This window comes from Pipistrellus hanaki, assembly GCF_964339955.1.
Source record: "Pipistrellus hanaki genome assembly, chromosome: 7".
NCBI classification, from domain to species: Eukaryota; Metazoa; Chordata; class Mammalia; order Chiroptera; family Vespertilionidae; genus Pipistrellus; species Pipistrellus hanaki.
In genome coordinates, this window is record NC_140509.1 from 55,582,994 (window position 1) to 55,599,236 (window position 16,243).

General features: G+C 42.0%; 1 protein-coding gene across 2 annotated transcripts in view; it reads right to left on the reverse strand.

The window, feature by feature from the left end:
- Nucleotides 1-16,243, reverse strand: part of METTL24 (methyltransferase like 24) — a 73,401-nt gene that overhangs the window by 18,078 nt on the left and 39,080 nt on the right. For both annotated transcript variants that reach the window (XR_014795450.1, XM_084889150.1), the window contains exon 4: nucleotides 12,893-13,121. Coding sequence is in view for 1 of the 2 variants with exons in the window: in XM_084889150.1 (XP_084745276.1) it covers nucleotides 12,893-13,121 (229 nt within the window). In the remaining variant the exon portion in view is untranslated. The remainder of the gene's footprint in view (nucleotides 1-12,892; nucleotides 13,122-16,243) is intronic.

Below are 16,243 nucleotides of genomic sequence, written 5' to 3' on the forward strand. Positions count from 1 at the left end.
ATGATTGTCACTGATGAAAGATTGATCCTAAGGACATTGAAGAGGTGTCTGAACATCAGGTTCGCACTGCTGCTGTTCCAAACACTTCCAAAACCCAACTCAGAATGCTGACTCCATTTCCTGGGGTAAATGGTTGACCTATTGGGAATTTCCCACTATCACTAAGAAAGCAGAAGAGCAATAAAATACACCAAATGTTCCATACCGTATACTCCATTACACTTGAATATTGGCCTAAGACAGTTCAAATTAACCCAACCCAACAATAACTGTTTAATAAGCAGCTTTCAAACGGGGAGCGGCTGGCCAGGCTCTGTGCTAGGTTCCTTACAGACCCTTATGTCTTTAGTCCCAACAGAATTGCACAGGAGATATTATCATCCCCATTTTACAGAAAAATAAAATGTGGCTCGAAGGGCTTCCTTCACCTGTGCTATTCGCACAACCAACGGAAGGTAAAACTGGCATTAGGGTCTCTTTGGCTGAGAGCCTGGGACCCTTCCTCTGGGCGACAGAGCCCAATCTTGCCACCTACCTCAACAATGGCATTCTGAAATGTCATCATCACTGCTTTCCTCTGCCAATAACCTGATGAGAGCAACGGGGAGAAACCCTCAGGACTCATTTCAGACTGATAACTGGATCTCTCTGGCTCATCAGAATAATGATGCCGTGGCAAAGAGCAAAACCAATAAAGGTTTCTAAGGAAAGAGCTGTGCCAAATATGTTTGTGGCCAGCCTCTTTCTCTGCCTCAACTGCTAGCAAAATAAAACACTGGACAGAACACCTGTTTCCCCGAAAATAAGACAGTGTCTTATATTAATTTTTGCTCCCAAAGATGCGCTAGGCCTTATTTTCAGGGGATGTCTTATTTTTCCATGAAGAAGAATATGGTACACATTTATTGTTAAATGAAAATAAAGGAAATTTATTACCTGTATACGGTATGGTAGTACGGTAGTTGTCAACACAAACCAGACAAACTGTGAATCCTACAGTATCAAGAATTTACTCATTTATTCAATGACAATCATGTCATCATCTTCTGGAACATTATCGTAACAATCCAATTCCTGAATTTCCTGGTGAATTTCTTGTGACTCCATTTCTTTCAGAATCAGTGGACCAAATCTCTCATGTTTAGCCTGGGGGGGGGGGGCTTATTTTCAGGGGGATGCCTTATATTTCACTCAGAAGAAAACCTGCAAGTAGGTCTTATTTTCAGAGGATGTCTTATTTTCGGGGAAACACGGTAATAGCTATGTATTTCACTGGTTTGGGTATCAGGTAAGCAGACTCCTTTGCTAAAACCAGGAACAAGAAGTTTAAGTCTCCAAATACAATGCTTATGCATTTTAAATATCTGAAATTTCCTTTAAAATCTCAAGAATGAAATTTCAATTTAAAATATCTATAAATAGCATGGAATTGAGCAAAAATGTTACTGATTTGAGCCAAAAGAGAAAGAGGCCCCTTTTCTATCTTTTTAAAAGAAGAAAAAATTCTTTAGGGAATAGAGGCAGTATTCTAAGAATAGAAAGAACATTTTCTCCCTGGATACCCACCACTCCCTAACATCACTACACTTTCATCTTACATCCGCGGTGGCTTGCTTTTTTCTCCCCCAAAGAAAGGCTGGGACAGGTCCGGTGGAAATATCTGAGCATCTCTGGATATTAGATGATATGCAGAATTAGGAAAAGGACATTTCTGGGGGGGAAATTTCCATAATCTCACCAGAGATCAATATAGGCAACCAAGCAAAAGCTAGCAATCTACTAACAAAGACTCTTGCTGCTCTCCAGAGCCATACGTGGAGAAGCTGAAATGCAGGAAGGAAGCTAAGGAAAGGGGTCTAATCACCACAGGTCTAAATGGCTCGCTCACCCACCCACCAAGCACTTACGGAGCCCTCACTATGGACTAGGCATCCGGGAGACTATAAAGATAAATGGCATGCAGGGCTGCATTTCTCTGCTAAACACTCCCATAGCACACGGTACTTCTTCTTCATAGCACTCATTTCATGATCACATTCCTGTCTTTTTAGCAGCATGTTAAGTCTTAAGAGACTTGTCTGTGGGACAAGCTGGTGCAGTCACTGTGAAAAGCTGCATGGCAGTGTCTCAAAAAAAAATTATATGGCAGTTTCTGGATCTGTATCCAAAAGAACTAAAAGCAGCGTTTGGAAAGCCATTTGCACCCATTCTCATAGCATCCTTACTCACAATAGGCAGGACATGGGAGCCACCTAATTGCTCACTGACAGGTGAATGGATAAGCAAAATGTGGCACAGGAGGGACCATTGTTCAGCCTCAAAAAGGAAGGCGATCCTACCACATGCTACCACATGGATGGATGAACTTGGAGGATGTGATGCTCAGTGAAATAAGGCCATCACAAAAGACAAATACTGTATGATCCCGCTTCTGTGAATTGAGACAAATTCACTAAAACAGAAACTAGAATGGTGGGGGCCAAGGGCTGTGGGGAGAGAGAAATTGGTGTTTAACACATACAGAGTTCCAGTTTTGCCAAATGGAAACAGGGAGGAGCAGAGACCAGGTGCACAATGAGGTGGAGATTCGTAGCATTACCTAACCACACACTTGAAAATGGTTAAGAAGGTAAATGTTATGCTGTGTATTCTACCACAATTAAAACTTTTTTAACAATTAAAAAAGAGATTGTATCTTTTTTATTTAAGCACGGGTCCTTGCACAGAGAATGTGCTTAATAAATATTTATTCGATGGAGGGATGGATGGATGGAGATAGACGGATCAGACCTACAAATGGGAATGTAAACCAAAGTGCAACATATATACCAGTAATTACTAGTCCACGTGAACATAGAGAGATGGGCCCCGTGAATATGAAGAAGCAAAGTGTTTTTGTTATAGTTGATTTCGACATAATATTTATGACATAGAATTCCTTTATCTACCAATACCACAAAGGAATTTAATATAGATTTAGTTCTACCTAATTGAATAATTCTCATTTTTTCCTATTATTTCTTTTCACTGCAGTACAATCTGTCTTCTGAGCTGAGTGATATGGACACAGGGAAAAATCCATTTTCTGGCACCTCTGTTCTTTCCAGCACCTCTCTTCATTCAAAGGCACGATGTGAAATGAAGCTTACACCCACCCTGCCGAAGAGGAAGGCAGGTGGTAAACTGCCCGTCCACAGGTTATTAATCAGCTGTCCGCCGGGCACCGTGTTAGGAAGCTGTGTCATGTACCAACAGCAGGCAGAGAGAATCCTCTCCATTTTCTGATCGGAAGTGCAGGCATGTGCTATAAAACTAAATTGACATCTGTTAGCAGGCTTGTAGCGTGGATGTTTTTTTCCTGCAGAATCTGGAATAAATTAAATCTTAAAATAAAACTTGGAACAGAGAGGCTGCTTTTACATAACTCCTCCTAATGGTGTGCTGTGAGCCCATCGCGCTGATTTTTAAGAGAAGTTCTTGTAAGAAACGCTGCATTATCATCTTAATTGCAAAACTGCTGAATGCCAAGCCACGCTAGGAAATTGGTGCGTTGTTGTATTTTTGTTCTTGTTTTTAATGGTCCTTATATTTTTAACTAAAATGTGGCAAATGCAACATTCTTGTCCTGATATTTTTACTGCCTGGAAAATAAATCAGGTTTTATCTCCACATGGAAGTGTGACGGCCTTTTTTTCCCAAGCCCCTGGAGCCTGCCCCATGGGTGTTTTGTTTTGCTTGGGCAGCTCAGGGAACTGGCATTGCTGAGCCCCGAGGCAGGAATGGAGAGCCTGGGTGTGACACCCAGGATTTGCTCAGGAATACGCTCCCTCAAAGCATGCACTAATATGATAGCGGCTTCTGGGGGCTTTGACTGTCCAAAGGCGTTCAGCATTTTGAACACACACAAAGGAACTCGCTGAGCTGTGTGACCCAGCGAATGGGAGCCGTAACGGAACGTGACATTCTTCTATGGATGACAGTCTCCGCCAGGAGAGGAGGCACACAAAGGGACACCTTCGGGGCCCCTGAAGCTCAGAGCCCTTCTGCCTCCTCTGGATTCACTTGGCTCCGAGTCCCCATATTTTGTCAAGATGGCAAGATCCTCAGGCAAATACGCCCACCTCTGGTTCACAGCAAAGAACAAAAGCACATGCCAGCTCCCGGGAGACTGATGTCCTCCATATGTGAAATCTCCCTCTTCTGCAATCATACCGGGCCCCTTTGAAAAAATCTCAAACAAGCGATTTTTGTCACAATGCTTTCTTTTGTATAAAATTCCCAATTCTGGTCTCATCAAAACTTCCCCTTCCTTTCTCTCACTTGACGTGAGTTTATTTGCCATCTTCTCAGAGGCAGGTGTCAGGCATCAGGCATCACGCAACAGAGGAAACTGAGGCAGAGAGGACATGGTGACCTGGTAAGGAGACAGGGAGGAAGGCTGCAGAATGGGGCAGCCAAGCTCTGGACCGCCTTCTTGTTTGAAGGGCTTTACGCACAGCAGGGGACGAGGGCTTTCAGAGGGAAGGCTGAGCCCCTCACGTCCTTTCTACACACTGAGGTCATCAAAGGGTGATCTTCCTGTCCCCTGGGGTAGAGTGGGGTGTGGTGGGTCAAATGCAGGTTCGTGGGCTGCATGCCAGACCAGCGAAATCGGAATCTCTGAGGTTGGTCTTAGGTTTGACATTTTAATTGAGTCCCTGAGGTGATTCGATTCTGTGCTTGAGGCCTGACGGTGCTCTCTTTGGTTTGCCAGGGTTCCGGATCCTAACAGTAAAGCATGAGAGCCACTTGGTTGCACAGGTGGGAGTGGGTCTCCGAATTCCAGAGCACCGTTCACACAAAGCGCCAGTCATGGCTTCTGCCCAAGGAAATCCAACGGGAGAACACGCCAAAGGGAACACAAACCCTGGTTAAGTCCAGGTGTGCCTAGTTCATTCTGCAAATGGGCTTGGTAACCACTTACATCTACCCTGTTTCCCCGAAAATAAGACAGTTTATATTAATTATATTAATTTTTTCTCTCTGCTAGGTCTTATTTTCAGGGGAGGTCTTATCTTTCCATGCGCTAGGTCTTATTTTCGGAGGATGTCTTATTTTTGGGGAAACATGGTACGAGCTAGCAGCTAGCTGAATACCGGATGGTGTGAAAGTCACCCAGAAGAGCCCAGGAATTTTGTTTCACAGCAAATCTCACCACTAGAGAAGAGTGAAAAAGATAAAAAGCCACAAAACTCATTTCCTAAATGTCGAGGGAGGAAGTTCTTGACTCACTTTCTCAGATGCCTTGTCCTCAGAGTCCACTGCGGGCTGATGGAGACCGAAAGACGTCTCTGCGTTCTTAATTGCGATTCAGGACCGTGACTCATTATTCCTGAACTGCCACCGGCTCATTTCACAGAAACACAGCACAGTGGCGATTAAACAGCGATTCTGCAAGAGGAAGCTGCCTTCAAACACACAGAGGACGGCTCTCTTTGAAACGGGAACATAAACACATCGAAATAGACGGCTGCACCGGGGCCTGGAAGAGTCACCGAGGCTTCTCCCTTTACCACCGCAAATCCTGTTTCCCCGAAGTTTCCCACCCAAATGTTCTCCTGAAACACCACCGACGAAGGCCTCTGGATGCTCACGCGGCCGCCAATTAATTCTGAAATGGGTTGTATAACAGATAACATACTCAAACTTGGGTACCCTGCACATTTTATTTAGGAAGGCACTGGTGAGAAAGTCAGGTTGGCAAGTATCTGTTTCCCGAGTCGTTCGCTGACCATTGGGATGGGATTCTGTACAATAAAGGGTCTCTGGCCTCGGGCTGAGCTGGGAACACACAGCTGAGAGCAAGGGTCCAGCTAAACCGTTAATCGCCTAGGACTCAGGCATGTCTGGGCCTTGAATTCGGGCACAGATAACCAGAGGACATGTTTGCCCCGGGAAAACAGCTCGTTGAGTACAAAAATCTGGCCCAGGTTGGCACAGGAGTAAGCATGGAAAGCGGTCTGGAGCATAATACAGCATCTGTGCCTCACGGCACCCCTGGCAGGGACTCGGCCTACAGGGGAGGACATCCACAGAGCACAGAGTGGCCCAGTGCTGGGCCTCGGAGGGAGCACCACCCAGCTTCAAGTTCCAGCCCTGCCAATCACTGTTAAGCATCCTCTGCTCCTGTTTCTCAGGCTGTGGTACTGATCTTGCTCCTCAGTGGGCGGTCCCCTCAACAGCAGCATCACCCAGGAGCTTACTGGAGATGCAGAAACTGGGGCCCCACCCCAGACCTTCGGAATCAATATCTGCATTTTATTTTATTTATTTATTTTTAAAATATATTTTTATTGATTTCAGAGAGGAAGGAAAGGGAGAGAGAGAGAGAGAGAGAGAGAAACATCCATGATGAAAGAGGATCATTGATTGGCTGCCTCCTGTACCACCCCCACTGGGGATCAAGCCTGCAATCCAGGGATGTGCCCTTGACCAGAATCTTCAGTCTGCAGGTGGATGCTCTACCCACTGAGCCAAACTTGCTAGGGCCAATGTCTGCATTTTAATTAGACTCTCCAGAAGGTTCACATATACATCAAATATAAGCAGTCTTGGTATAGAATATGACTTGGAGCAATACAAATAAGCATCTCAAAATCTTTCATTTGTTAGGTATTTTTAACATTTATTAGAAAACATAACTAGAACAGTTGACTTGTGAGTCCATGCATATTATTTCTTCAGATAATTCTAAGAAAGAAAGAAATATCAAGTTGACTTAAAAAAAAAAAAAAGAGTATGAAGGCAAGATCCACCATCCCCACTCCCATGCCAAACACAAATCAAAAAGAGAGAATTATTCTTATAAATTATAAAATAGAGAAATAAACCAAAAGGACAAAGCAGGGCTCACTCAAAAACAAGATGAGGATCTCTATAATCAGGACACAGCAGTGAGTGGACTGAAGCCAGGACATGCTGAGCTCCTGCCCTAAAACAGGTGACAGTGGGCCTGGAGGTGCATGTCCTACAGGGGTTAGGAACGAGAAGTTCCTGAGGGAGCAGTTGAGCCACATTCATGCATTAAAGCCAAGGGTAGTGAAGAAGAAAGCCTGGCCTAGGGAGGCTGGAGGAGAGAGACTTGCCCTAATAAATATCGAATGAGCCAGACCCTAGAGCCTATAGGATTCTGTGAAGAAATATTCCCAATAGCACAGGGAGGAGCAGGAGCCCCTGAGAGCTTACGTAAGGCCAGGCCTGAAGGCCACTGTAAATCACTAGGCACAGAAGGGTGAAGCAAAAAGAAAAGAAAAAAGCAAAACCAAACCCAAAGCCTGGAAATGAGCCAGCAAATGAAAATTCCAAAATACACACAGAAATCAACTGATGAGAAACAGCCAACTAAAGCAATACGTGGGATATTCATCCTGAGATTAAACTGATTTTGCTGAACAGTCTGACAAAAGATTAAAATAACTACGTATAGAATGCTCAAAGCAACCAATAAGAATACCACCCACTTTCATAAACATGCAAGCAGTGGTAATATATTTGGAGATAAAAATATGCAAAACTATAAAAGAACAGAGAGGAAAAATACCAATTCAAAATCTTGGAAGTAAAAAAATATAGCCATTGCTATTTTTTAAAATATCAATAAATAATATAAAACTCTAGAATGGACATATTGATAGATAAAAAAGGAAATTAAAAAATTGGAAACTAGTACTGAGAAATTCACCCAAAGGTGATTCATATTTTTTCAAATATAAAAAAAAGGCCCTCCGCATGGCTCAGTGGTTGAGCATCTACCTAAGGACCAGGAGGCCATGGTTTGATTCCCAGTCAGGGAACCTACCTGCCCAGTTGCAGTTGCCCTCTTGATCCCCAGTAGGGGGCAGCAGGAGGCAGCCAGTCAATGATTCTTCTCATCACTGATGTTTTTATCTCCCTTCCTCTCTGAAATCAAAAAAAAAAAATATTTTTAAAAAACAACCTCCAGAAAAAACCATGTGAGGTTCCATGTTATTTTCCTTCTGGATTTCTCTTTCCTTCTTTGTTGTAGAATTTCCAGTCAGTCAACTTTCCGGTAGTTCTGGATAATGTCCACTTTATATTTTAGTTGTATTTTTTTGAAATTGTTGTGTGAGGTTGCAGTTAGGCATTTACCTATGCCACCATCTTGTGTGTTGTTTTTTTGTGGGTTTTTTTTTTTTTTGGGGGGGGGGGGGGTTTCCATGTTAAATGTGCAGTTAACTTGCTATAATCCTTGTTGTATTTAGAAGAAATATAAAAATATTGATAATTTTATATGTTGTTTTAAAATTTTATAATTATATACATTTAAAATTTAAAGGTAACCACAAAGAATAAAAAAAAATGAGCTTTGACAAGAAGAGAAAAATGTACTGAAAACCAAAAAGCCCAATTTAAAAGAGTAAAAATTAATCTCAATTACTATGAACTAAGTGAATTGAACACACATATTTAAAGACAGAGATTATCAGATTGGATTTAAAAACATAATGTAGGCATATACTAAATGTCACTCTTATATGCTACATAAATTAAAAGAATATCCAAAAACTGAAAATAAAGGAATTTAGAATGGCATTCATAAAAACTTATCCAAAAAAAGCTGGAATGGCAGAACTAATTGCAGATGAAATAGAATTTTACTAGTATCATCATGGATACTGGTACACATGGTTGAGTTTTCTTCCAGAAAGTGCTATCGTTTTCCATTTCCAGCAGCTAAGCATGAGTATTATTCCCAAGCACTCCACTGTAGGGCAGCTCAATATGTGGTTTATATCTGCCAATCTGACAAGCAAAAAGGAATCTTTCAGTAGTTGAATTTCAAGCCCATATTCTCTCAGCAGTGACCACACAACAGAACTGATGTTTTGTGGGAGAATTTTTTGTTTGTTTGTTTACATATTTTTTTTTTTATTTCAGAGAGGAAGGAAGAGGGAGAGAGAAAGAGAAACGTCAATGATGAGAGAATCATTGAGGTGCTACCTCCTGCACGCCACATACTGGGGATGGAGCCCACATGTGCCCTCACCTGGAATTGAACCATGAACTCCTGGTTCATAAATCAACAGTCAACCACTGAGCCATGCCAGCCAGGCGGAAATGAAGTTTTGTTATCCATGGGGAGCCCTCAGCCTAGGGAAGCAGAGACTGCCCCTCCTGTGAGGACCCCTGGGGACACTCATCGGCTGGGGTAACATCCAGAGAGGAGGAGGACCCCACCCTTTCTCAGCACTGAGCACGCGGGAAGTCCAGCTTTACCCGGTCATCCCCCTCAGGTTACATCTGCTCTGTATTACTCTTCAGCAGCTTAGTACATTCTATTTACTTTCTGGACAATCACAGCAAAAGCTGTTCAGCACCTGAGGCAGCAAACAGTAACAGTTTCCAACAACCACGATGAAGGACCAATTGTCCTTCAGCTTCACACAAAACATCCATTTAAAACTCTTGACTGGAATTAGGTGCAGTTAACAATTTCCAGAAAAAAATCTCCCATGTCTTTTCCCTGAAAATAGGGCAAGAAGATGTTTTCTATGAAATTTAGTACACATTTTCTGAAACTGTTCATAAAAATTCTTTGAACTTACAAACAAATGACTAATTCATGCCAGACACTCTGCTGAAGCTTTTCACACCGTTTTCTGGCCCAATCCAGGGGGGGAAAAAAAAATCTATTTAAGTGGTATCACTGTCCCAGTTTTATTGACAATCAAACTGAGCACCAGAGAGTCATTTAAGACTTGCCCAATGCTAAAAACCAACAAGAGGACCCAGGTCTCAAACCTAGACTAATGAACTTGCAGAGGTAAGCTCTAATGCAGTCCTGTTATTCATCTCATCAGCCTGGTTGAGACTGGAAATAATAATTTACCACGAACCTGCCTGGATCATTTAGCATACTCTGTGTAATCAAGACCTTCTGGGGGGAAAGCAGAGATTATGATTAATATGTGCAGAAACTTCAGATCCAATATTTCTAGTCATATTCTGGAAAAATTCTAATGTGTAGTTACAGCAACAAGCAGTTGGGTAAAGACAGTTAATCATTTCAGATAATGCTGGATTCAGGTGAAATTATTCCCTGACAGACTGAGCTTCTGGTTCTCAAGCTTTTGCTGAGGCAGCTGCTCTCCCTTGATGCTTTAGAAAGATTTTTGATTGATAGTCTGAAGTAAAAATTACCAGGGAGTTTCAAAAGTACTGAGAAAGCCATATGCATCTTTCTGTCACCATCTCAAAATGCGGCTTTTCATTTTGTCGACATTTCTGCCTGAGTGGCTAGAATCGAGGTCTGATAAAAAAAAGAAAAAGAAAAATAACAAGTTAACATGGAGAAGCTATTATAGGAGATGTTTTAAAGTCATGAAGTGAAAACAACACAGCTAACAGCACTTTGTTTTCTATAGCCGCTTTCAGAGGGGCAGGGACGGGGGTGAGGAGAAAGAGAGAAAATAAGGCAAGGTAAAAAGCACTCCATGTTTCAGTGTGAGCTGTTTTTTCTATTTGCTTTCCCTGCTAGAGCCATGTCCTATTTACCAGTATCTGTGCGCATGCAGCAAAATGAAAACAGCCGTCGGGTGCTTCAGGCCAGAAATGAATTTTCCCCTTTATCTGGTATCACATCGCTCCCAGAAGCACGTTCCTAAAGGAAGCCGTCGCTCACTGACGGGCTCTGTTTTGTTTTAAAGCGCTCCCCCAGAAATCATCTCCTCAGAAGAATGTCAGTCTCTTTAAAATTTTTCAACAAGAGCTGTTGTTGTTTTTTTAAGCAGCAAAAATATTCTGACAATTCTGAGCCAGATCACTTCCATTATTACTAGGGTTTTTTCCCCCCTGTTTTTTGTTTAGTTTTTTTTTATTATTATGGTAAAATGCACATAAAAATTACCATCTTAACTATTTTTAAGTGACATTATTCGTGTTTTTAATAAAAATAAGTAGCCTTTGGAACACAAGGAATTTTCCAGAACACGTCGCCTTTCCGGGGATGTAGATGTTTCTGCTGTTTCAGGCTCAGTGCTGAAGGCTTCCTGCTTCATCCTCAGCAGACAGGTTTGCGGACTTCAGCTCCCATGGAGTCAAACAAGCACACATCAGGGGCGAATCTGGTTGTCTAAGAACATGTTTTCCATAGGCAATATGGCTTAAATCAATGATAGCCACCGATCGTTTTTCAAAGTCTCATTTTTATCCTCACATATTCCAAAGTGTTAAAAATATTAGGGGGGGGGGAGGAGAGGGGAGGAGGCCAAAATCATTTTAAGCTTCACCTCTTTCCTCTACTCGGTCTTTTCTTAAAGAGTGGTGGTACGTGGGGCTAGGATGGAAAGCACATTAAGGAGAAGCACGAAAACGCCTCAATGAGCACAAAGGTCAGTAGTTAGCTCTTGGGATAATCTAGAGTTGACATATTCGAGAGCCAAGCCTGTCCTTTTCAGCTGTAAAAAGCAGGTCTCTGAAGGTAACAAGCAGCAAAGACAAAATAAAGCTCTAAAGCATGCTCTCAGTTCTTGGGGTTCTGTTCACAGGCTTTACCCGGAAAATCCTATATTCTTTTCGTTAAGGCTTCTAACTATTAAATACTAGTTACTCTCAATGGCAAAGCAAAATACAAATCAGTAGTTAATCACATGTTAAAAGAAGAGAAGATTCTTTGAAGTTGTTCTTGAAGAAGCTCCTGCTGTTGAATTAAAGGGAGTTTGGTGTTTTTGTTTTGTTTTGTTTGTTTTTGTTTTTTGAAGAAGAGGAGGAGGAGAAAAAGGAAGTGGGGGAGAAGTGGGGGCAGTGGAAAAGCCCTTTTATTAAAGATCAAGCAGCAAACTCAAGTTTAAAATTGAGCCCCCTATAAACTGTTTCTCCAAAATACCCATTCTGGCATGTTCTAAATTACATGCCATCTCTGGCTGGGAATAATAGGCCATGATAGGCCAAGCCCAGAAGGCTGGCGATCAAACAGAAGACAACTACACTCAGGAGAATTTTCCCAGTATCTCCCTACAAAATGCAACTAGCTCCGCTCTGCTTTTAGGAACACAGTTCAAAGTTGGGAGTCTCTTTTTTGCTATCCATTCACAATATAATATTTATAGAGATTTGACATCCTTTGAACATAAGTATCTCAGGTGCAGCACACATAAGGTCCATTCAATTTTACAAAGTACGTTTTAATCAAAGCTACACATATTTTTCTGACCTTTCAGAGCCTGGAGACTCAAAAATAGTTGTTACAATAATGAGAAATACGATACACAAGCAATCTGTTATCAAACGTAAGCCCTACTCTGATTACTTTTTGTATGTGAGGCTAACATAAGTCGTTTCCTCTGTCTGGAAATTTTAAATCAACTGCCCATCGGAAACGGTATGCTGGAGCCTATGCTAGGAGTAGGTTTCTGAGTCTCCCTGTCTAGTCTCAGCCAAAACCTCACTTAACCCTACTCAATATAAATATTCCTACAATATCAATATTTCAAAGCCTTAGGTCTACAGAGTTGACTCTATAAATAATGTCGGAAAATGAGTAAAGTTAAAGCTGGAACTTCTAGTTACCAAACAGTCATGGGGACATAAAGTATAGCATTGGGAATATAGTCAATCATATGGTAATAACTATGTGTGATACTAAGTCGGTACTGGAAATATTGGTGGGATCACACTTTGTGAAAAATATAATGGTCTAACCCCAATCCTGTACACCTGAAATAATACAAAATAATGCTGAATGTCAAGTGTAATTCAAAAAATAATTTTTTTAAACTGGACCTTCAACTATCCAATTTTTAGGGTTGTATTTAAAACACACACACACACACACACACAGTTTATGAGTTTGTTCACTTTACCTGATTATGAAATCAAATGAAAAAATTCTCACCTTGTGATGCCCAAAGTCATTCAAAATGGTCCCCAGTTTTCTGGTGTTGCTATGCAGCTTTTGGGCAGCAATGGCTGGATGGGGGTCCCGCCAGTCGATGGACAAGCGGTGGTGCCAGAGGCGCTGACTCTCCAGGATATGAGCCGACTTAACACTGGGATCAAAACGATGCACTTCACATCCGTTGTTGGCCATGCTAACCTCAAACTGGGTGTCATCACTTCCCAGCCTGGAGAAAAAGAAGAGGATGGAAATCAACACACAAAAACAGGTAGTGAAGCAAAAAGTGTTGGGTTGGCAAAGTGACAATTCCAAGGTCAATTTTCTTCATTACATCAAGCCTTCTCCTCTTTTAACACGTGGCTAACTGTACACATTCAATAATCCTTCTTTCACAAAGAGCACGATGGCCGAAAGCTTCTGGATTACAGAGAAGAGGGAAATGACTTGCTGAACAGACACAGACCAGAGAATCACACGTTCAACATGTAGAAGCATATCAAATGGTTTTTTGTTAAGATGTAAACCATAGTAGCAATGAAGCAAAGATTACCCAGCTGTCTTAAGAGATTTCCTCAAAACATGTCAAAAATATAAGCCCCAGGAAGGAGTCCCCTTAGGGCAGTGGTCGGCAAACTGCGGCTTGCGAGCCACATGCGGCTCTTTGTCCCCTTGAGTTTTTAGCAAAGGCCAGTTTAGGGGTACCCTAATTAAGTTAGTAACAATGTACCTACCTATATAGTTTAAGTTTAAAAAGTTTGGCTCTCAAAAGAAATTTCAATCATTGTACTGTTGATAGTTGGCTCTTTTGACTAATGAGTTTGCCGATCACTGCTTTAGGGAGAGGTGCATTCTACTAATGAGGTAATTTGTCTCCATCCCAATGACCACAGTGCTGTGCATGCAATTTAAGGACAGCAGCTGTTTTCTTGGAAATAGAAAGTACTTGAAAATATCACTGTAAACAAAGGCAAATGTACATGGTCCTACTGGATCCAGTACTCAAGAGGCAGAGGAGATGCCTCACCTAAAATTCACACCAACAGGAGAGAGAAATTAGATTTAAGAACCTAGTAGGTGGCACATCGTGTACAAAATTCATATACTTAAAATTTTTAATTTACTCAAAAGTATTCCTTATTTAGTGACATAAGGTTCATCACTTTGATTAAAGCATTAATTTGAATGAAAACATTAACTGAGAGAAGATAATTTTTTTTAATGGTGATTATGGCTTCTCTGCCCCAAATACTATAATTAGATGTGATTTAAGGAACCAAAAATACCACGGAGTCTCTATAATACCTGGGCCAAACCTGAACCCAGGGAAGAAATACTTCATTCTCTTAGACTCTACTATTTCAGATTACTTCACGATTTTGAAATATATTAGCTCACTGGATAACAATTATTTACCCTGTTCTCATTAAGTACAAAAGAGTTTTCAGTGCAGAGATTCTCCACTTCGACATTCTTATTTGCCTTGTCCTCTCCCTTCACGCCCACCTCATTGCTCTTTTCTTCACTGGATCCATGGCCTGCCAGCCCTCTGATGTCCCTCAGTTATAGTCCTCTCTATCCTTTGGCCTGGAAAGAGGTTCAGCACTCCTCTCACAAAGCCTCCCATTCCTTTTCATATTCCCAACCTCTTATTGAACCCACACAGTTCAGAACATTGTAGTCTCCACTAAGTTTTCCATGACCTAATCTGGTGTGGCAGAATGACTACCTAAAGCAGTGGTTCTCCACCTTTCTAATGCCACGACCCTGTAATACAGTTCCTCATGTTGTGGTGACCCCCAACCATAGAATTATTTTTGTTGCTACTGTTAATGAATCATAATGTAAATATTTGTGTTTTCCAATGGTCTTAGGTGATCCTACTAGCAGTTCTCAACCTGTGGGTCACAACATTAGAAAGGTTGAGAACTGCTGTTATAGAGCCTCAGACCATCGGATTTCGTGCACCAGGCCACTAGTATATACATAATAGCCAAAAAGAGAAAATAACCCAAATGTCCAACAACTGATGAGTAGCTAAATAAAATGCAATATATCCATACAATGCACTATCCTTTGGCAATTGAAAGGTATGAAGTATTGATACATGTTACATTATGTAAAATATTATGACAATTATTTTTTTTGCCAAGAGTTTCAGGAGTCCATTTTTCATGCCAGCAGGAACCAGAGAATCTGGACAAATGATTATCTATCTTGATAAAAATAATTAGATTATCTATTATATAATTATTGAAATGATTATAATTAGATCTATAAACTGCCAACTTCTGGAGGGAGAGAAATAGGTTTTCCAAAGCATTAATGATACTAAATAGTGGATAAAAATATTTTATAATAATAATTAATTAATACATTTTTATTAAATAATATTGCATAAAAATGCCAACTTCTTTTTATATATATTTTCAACAGAGATGATCTCACTCTTAAGGGGGCAAAAATTGATTCTTGGGACCAAAAACATCTTCCTCTTTGTACATATAAAGCACAGATATATGTATTAATACTAGAGGCCCAGTGCACGAAATTCATGCACGGGGGGCGGGGGAGGGGCTTCTCAGCCCACACTACACCCTCTCCAATCTGGGACCCCTTGAGGGCAGTTGGACATCCTTCTCACAATCCAGGACTAGCAGTCGGACATTCTTCTCACTGGCTCCTAACTGCTCACCTGCCTGCCTACCCCTAACTGCTCCCCCTGCTGGCCTGGTCACCCCCAACTGCCGCCTCCACCCACCCACCCACCCGATCTCCCCTAACTCCTCCCCCACCACTGCCAGCCTGGTTGTCTCTCACTGACCCCCCTTACTGGCCTGGTTGCCCCCAACTGTCTCCCCTGTGGGCCTGGTTGCCTCACACAGCCTGCTGCTCAGTTGTTTGGTCACCTCTCACTAACCCCCCTGCCAGCCTGGTCACCCCACACAGTTGTTTGGTCGTCCATTCAGTTGCAATGGTCACTTATATAGAGAGATATTATTATATATTATATAGAGAGATCTTATTTTATATATATATATATATATATATATATAGATATTATTATATATTACATAATACTAGAGGCCCAGTGCATGAGGGAGGGTGTCCCTCAGCCTGCCTGTATCCTCTCACAATCCAGGACCCTCAGGTGGGGTCCCTAGGCCTGGCCAGTGATCAGGGCCTAGGGGGGCTTTCCTTCCGCCAGCTGCTGGCAGCTGACCCCACCCGCACCGCTGCCACTGCTTGCCGTCCGTGCAACGCTGCCCTTCCTCCCCCGCCACCAGTCGCTTCCCTCTGAGGGCGACAGGCATGGGGTGCCATCACTTGGCTGGCCCCACATGTCTGCCA